The sequence below is a fragment of the Macrosteles quadrilineatus genome, unplaced genomic scaffold (assembly GCF_028750875.1).
Source record: "Macrosteles quadrilineatus isolate MER2022 unplaced genomic scaffold, UCM_ALF_1.0 Scaffold_224__1_contigs__length_157338, whole genome shotgun sequence".
Taxonomy (NCBI): domain Eukaryota; kingdom Metazoa; phylum Arthropoda; class Insecta; order Hemiptera; family Cicadellidae; genus Macrosteles; species Macrosteles quadrilineatus.
This window is the reverse complement of record NW_026542817.1, coordinates 90,768-97,070: the sequence shown is the minus strand read 5'-3', so window position 1 is coordinate 97,070 and position 6,303 is coordinate 90,768. Positions and strand designations below refer to the sequence as shown.

At 27.7% G+C, this 6,303-nt stretch overlaps 1 protein-coding gene across 1 annotated transcript; it reads right to left on the bottom strand.

The window, feature by feature from the left end:
• Positions 1–3,569: 3,569 nt before the first annotated feature.
• LOC128982371 (uncharacterized) lies at positions 3,570–5,909 on the bottom strand. The gene is made up of 2 exons (XM_054401329.1): positions 5,026–5,909; positions 3,570–3,852 (listed from the first exon to the last, which is right to left on the bottom strand). The coding sequence occupies exons 1-2, from the start codon at positions 5,907–5,909 to the stop codon at positions 3,570–3,572; spliced, it is 1,167 nt and encodes a 388-aa protein (XP_054257304.1).
• Positions 5,910–6,303: the final 394 nt, after the last annotated feature.

The following is a 6,303-nucleotide window of genomic DNA, read 5'->3' as shown; positions in this document are numbered from 1 at the left end:
TTAATAACAAAAACATTATTAAAAAGTGTTCATTCATATATTATTATTATTATAAAATTATTATAAAATATGTATTTATATTATGATCAAAAACATTTATATATATTTATTTGTATATTATCCTTCCTATAATATTATTATATATGTATTATTCATAACAAAAACATTATTAAAAAGTGTTCATTCATATATAATTATAATTATAAAAAAACTTTAAACTATGTATTTATATTATGATCAAAAAAACCTGTCAATATTTATTTGCATATTATCGTTTCTATAATATTATTATATTTGTATTATTAATTACAAAAACATTACTAAAAAGTGTTCATTCATATATAATTATTATTATAAAAAAACTTTAAACTATGTATTTATATTATGATAAAAAAAACCTGTCAATATTTATTTGCATATTATCGTTTCTATAATATTAATATATTTGTATTATTAATTACAAAAACATTACTAAAAAGTGTTCATTCATATATAATTATTATTATAAAAAAACTTTAAACTATGTATTTATATTATGATTAAAAAACCCTGTCAATATTTATTTGCATATTATCGTTTCTATAATATTATTATATTTGGATTATTATTATTAAAAACATTATTAAAAAGTGTTCATTCATATATAATTATTATTATAAAAATATTATAAAATATGTATTTATATTATGATCAAAAACATTTATATATATTTATTTGTATATTATCCTTCCTATAATATTATTATATATGTATTATTAATAACAAAAACATTATTCAAAAGTGTTCATTCATATATAATTATTATTATAAAAATATTATAAAATATGTATTTATATTATGATCAAAAACATTTATATATATTTATTTGTATATTATCCTTCCTATAATATTATTATATATGTATTATTAATAACAAAAACATCATTAAAAAGTGTTCATTCATATATAATTATTTTTATATAAAAATTATAAAATATGTATTTATATTATGATAAAAAAAAACCTGTCAATATTTAATTGCATATTATCCTTACTATAATATTAATATATATGTATTATTATTATTAAAAACATTATTAAAAAGTGTTCATTCATATATAATTATAAATATAAAAATATAATAAAATATGTATTTATATTATGATTAAAAACATTTTTATATATTTATTAGTATATTATCCTTATTATAATATTATTATATATGTATTATTCATAACAAAAACATTATTAAAAAGTGTTCATTCATATATAATTATAATTATAAAAAAACTTTAAACTATGTATTTATATTATGATCAAAAAAACCTGTCAATATTTATTTTCATATTATCGTTTCTATAATATTATTATATTTGTATTATTAATTACAAAAACATTACTAAAAAGTGTTCATTCATATATAATTATTATTATAAAAAACTTTTAAATATGTATTTATATTATGATAAAAAAAACTGTGAATATTTATTTGCATATTATCCTTCCTATAATATTATAATATATGTATTATTAATTACAAAAACATCATTAAAAAGTGTTCATTTATATATAATTATTATTATAAAAATATTATAAAATATGTATTTATATTATGATCAAAAACATTTATATATATTTATTTGTATATTATCCTTCCTATAATATTATTATATATGTATTATTAATAACAAAAACATCATTAAAAAGTGTTCATTCATATATAATTATTTTTATATAAAAATTATAAAATATGTATTTATATTATGATAAAAAAAAACCTGTCAATATTTAATTGCATATTATCCTTACTATAATATTAATATATATGTATTATTATTATTAAAAACATTATTAAAAAGTGTTCATTCATATATAATTATAATTATAAAAATATTATAAAATATGTATTTATATTATGATCAAAAACATTTTTATATATTTATTTGTATATTATCCTTCCTATAATATTATTATATATGTATTATTCATAACAAAAACATTATTAAAAAGTGTTCATTCATATATAATTATAATTATAAAAAAACTTTAAACTATGTATTTATATTATGATCAAAAAAACCTGTCAATATTTATTTTCATATTATCGTTTCTATAATATTATTATATTTGTATTATTAATTACAAAAACATTACTAAAAAGTGTTCATTCATATATAATAATTATTATAAAAAACTTTTAAATATGTATTTATATTATGATAAAAAAAAACTGTGAATATTTATTTGCATATTATCCTTCCTATAATATTATTATATATGTATTATTAATTACAAAAACATCATTAAAAAGTGTTCATTCATATATAATTATTATTATAAAAATATTATAAAATATGTATTTATATTATGATCAAAAACATTTATATATATTTATTTGTATATTATCCTTCCTATAATATTATTATATATGTATTATTAATAACAAAAACATTATTAAAAAGTGTTCATTCATATATAATTATTATTATAAAAATATTATAAAATATGTATTTATATTATGATCAAAAACATTTATATATATTTATTTGTATATTATCCTTCCTATAATATTATTATATATGTATTATTCATAACAAAAACATTATTAAAAAGTGTTCATTCATATATTATTATTATTATTATAAAAATATTATAAAATATGTATTTATATTATGATCAAAAACATTTATATATATTTATTTGTATATTATCCTTCCTATAATATTATTATATATGTATTATTCATAACAAAAACATTATTAAAAAGTGTTCATTCATATATAATTATAATTATAAAAAAACTTTAAACTATGTATTTATATTATGATCAAAAAAACCTGTCAATATTTATTTGCATATTATCGTTTCTATAATATTATTATATTTGTATTATTAATTACAAAAACATTACTAAAAAGTGTTCATTCATATATAATTATTATTATAAAAAAACTTTAAACTATGTATTTATATTATGATCAAAAAAACCTGTCAATATTTTTTTGCATATTATCGTTTCTATAATATTATTATATTTGTATTATTAATTACAAAAACATTACTAAAAAGAGTTCATTCATATATTATTATTATTATAAAAAACAACCCTTCCCACGCGGAATATCATTTACCTCACCTAAACCCCAACAGCGGAATTTATTTTATTTTATTTTTTTTTTTTTTACTGGCGAATTTTACTTCTACATTTGGACATATCCAAGGATAAAAAAAATACTAAGCATAAAGAAAAAAAATCAATATAATATATTTTACACGAATTTTAAAGTTTTACATACAAAATGAGAAATTATTTTATTTTTCTATTTTGTTTACTTGTAATTGTTTAGAGAAAAATTAAAAATGCAGTATTGTTGTAAAATTGATACAAAAGACAATATTAGCATACAAAAACGATAAAAAAAAAAAATAAAAAAAAAAAAAAAAAAAAAATAAACGTACAAAAATTGAAAATTGAAAAAAAGTATTTCTAAACAGTTTTGAAACAGAATATTATAAAAAGGAATACAATGCCAAGTTCATAAAAAATCACTAAAAACAATGTTAGGGTCCAACAAAAACATTATAAAGTTCTAGTACTCAGCCATCGTGTGGAACTGCTCGAAACAGGTGTCTGGGTGAAGCGCCGGACGGGAGTCGCAAGTCTTGCAGAAGTAGATTGTCTCGCGGCGGCGTCCATTTTTGAAACACACCACACACCGATTAGCTCCCTTTTCTTTTCTGTCCATAAAATGTGGGTTTCCATCTAACCGTTGATTCGGTGGCCCGTAGACTGGACGGCCTCTTTTACGTGCTATTGGACGATTAGCGAGTTTTTCCTCTACCAAGGACTTCACCAAGCATGTGCGGAACTGCCTATGTGACATGGGATTTTTGTTGTGCTTTTGTTGTATGTCTTTGTACATAATGTACGAGTTCACAATAGCCACCTCAAAAAGCCAGAAAAACATTTTTCTATACCATTTTCTAGTTTGGCGCATAAACTGGTAAGATGAAATAAAGTGATCGGTGTGATCAACGCCTCCCATATGTTTTATGTAATCAAGGATAACATGCGGTTTTGCTGTTGGTGGCTTGTTCGGCCACTTGCTTGGGACATCCGTCGTATTATGTTTGCTACCCTTGGAAAAAGTGCTTAGCATGTGTACAGTGCGCTTATCTTTCCAAGAAAGTACCAGTGTATTTTCCTTTCGCTTGGAAACAATTTCCCCCTTTTTTAGGCCTTTACCAATAGCTTTCAATCTTGGTGGTAAACCAACTCTGTTTGGCATTACAGTGCCTGTAAGGAAACATCCCATACCTAATAGCTCTTCTGCTATTTCAGGACTCGTGTAATATCTGTCTGTGTAAACGTGGAGACCAGTAGCAGGTGAAACAGGGTCTTTCATAGCAACAGACTGGGCTAATACTTTTACAATCTGTGTTGTTTTTAGCAATGTTGTGTCTGGTATTAGTGTCTCCTTTCCGTAATATGGGATAAAATCATATAGATAGCCACTCTTGCTATCGGACACAACAAAGATCTTCAAACCGAATTTGGTTGGTTTGTTTGGGTTATAGATCCTAAAACTAACTTTTCCTTTGAAGGAAATGGTGCTCTCGTCGACTGAAATGTGTTCTGAGGGGTTATAAAAAAGCCTACACATTTCTTTCATATGGTCGACTATGGGTGAAACAAGAAATCCCCTGGGCACTGCATTGTTGGTATCCTTGTGATTGAAGTGGAGATTCCAGAAAATATTCAAGAACTCATCTCTATTGAACACGTCTCTGAAAAAAGGTATTCGCCCTATCCAGGTAGTCGAGTAGTAGGATTCAATAGACGGTAGTGGAATCAACCCCATATTTATTATAGTTGCAAAAAAGGCTTTCAGTTCAACAGGGGTGATGTCCTTCCACGTGTTTATTCTACCACGGGGTGAATTACACTGAGCTTTCCGCTTGTTAGCATATAAGTTTGTTTCAGTACAAATAAGATCAAATATGTTATCGTTGAAAAACAATTTGAAATAATCAATGGGCTCTGACTCGCTATCGAACGCGGCAGGAAGTACAGGTCCAGCACTTACCGAATATATCGGGATGGTATGCGAAGGGCCAGGGTCGTTATCAGTGACGTCAACCCAGTCGCTGAGTTGTGCGGTAGGCAGGTCGGCAGAGTCGGGTGGAGGCTGGGCCTGTGGAGCCGGTGGCGGTGTAACAGGTGTTCGTGTGACACGACGAGACCGCTTGGCCGGAGCTGGAGGTTGAGGGGTTGTGACAGGTGTCGGTTGTGGAGCCGGTGGTGTCACAGGTGCTCGTTTGACACCACGAGACCGCTTGGCCCTAGCTGGAGGTTGAGGGTCTGTGATAGGTGTTGGTAGTGGAGCCGGCAGCGGTGTCACGGATGTTGGTAGTGGAGCCGGCAGCGGTGTCACAGGTGTTGGTAGTGGAGTCGGCAGCGGTGTCACGGATGTTGGTAGTGGAGCCGGCAGCGGTGTCACAGGTGTTGGTAGTGGAGTCGGCAGCGGTGTCACAGGTGTCGGTAGTGAAACCGGCGGTGATGTGACAGAAATGTCCTTACGGTCACTATCTATCTCCATAACATCAATTATAGACGAGAAGGAAGTATTTGTTAGGCCTATATCATTTATAAGGTCATCATAGGTGGTGTGACTGGTATCAGTTGTGGAGCCGGGCAATGCTGGAGGTTGAAGGGGTGTGACAGGTGGTTGTGAATCCAGCGGCAGTGCTAGAGGTTGAGGGGGTTGACTGACTTCTCCGTCACTTTCACTTTCACCAGGATTGTTATATATTAGCGCGTCCTCACGGTCACTGTCATCTATATCCATATCAACATATGCGGACGAAAAAGAAGCATTCATTAGATCATTTACAAAGACGTTGAAGTCCGGGTCATCAGGGTTCGCCATTTTCAATTATAAGAAAAAATTATTGGCTAGAAACCCCAGAAAAACATAACTGTACAAATAAAGAAAATAACACACAGCACACGGAACACAACACAAGCAATAAAACTCACTAAATATCCGCCGTACGGACTCAACGCAAACAAAGAAACTCGCTAAATAGCAGCAGTACGTGGCGTGCGTATATATGCGGACTTAGCGCGGGACTACCGCACAGACACGGAAAATTCCATGCGGCGACAAACAAAACCCCCTCCCTCCCCACCACTAGTGAGCCAGCGACCTTGACAGTGATTCGGGTGCACTCGGCAATATCAGCGGAACACAAACCAATACAACCCTGAACTCTAGCGGACGTTACACCAACTACAGACTATAAATAAAGAAGATACGCATA

What these genes read in the sequence shown, in the direction of transcription:
- LOC128982371 (XM_054401329.1), bottom strand. Translation starts at nt 5,909, where the DNA reads ATGGCGAACCCTGATGACCCGGACTTCAACGTCTTTGTAAATGATCTA. An exon ending in CCTGCCGCGTTCGATAGCGA is followed by an intron (nt 3,853 to 5,025) that starts GTCAGAGCCCAT and finishes CATGTCACATAG; the next exon opens with GCAGTTCCGCACATGCTTGG.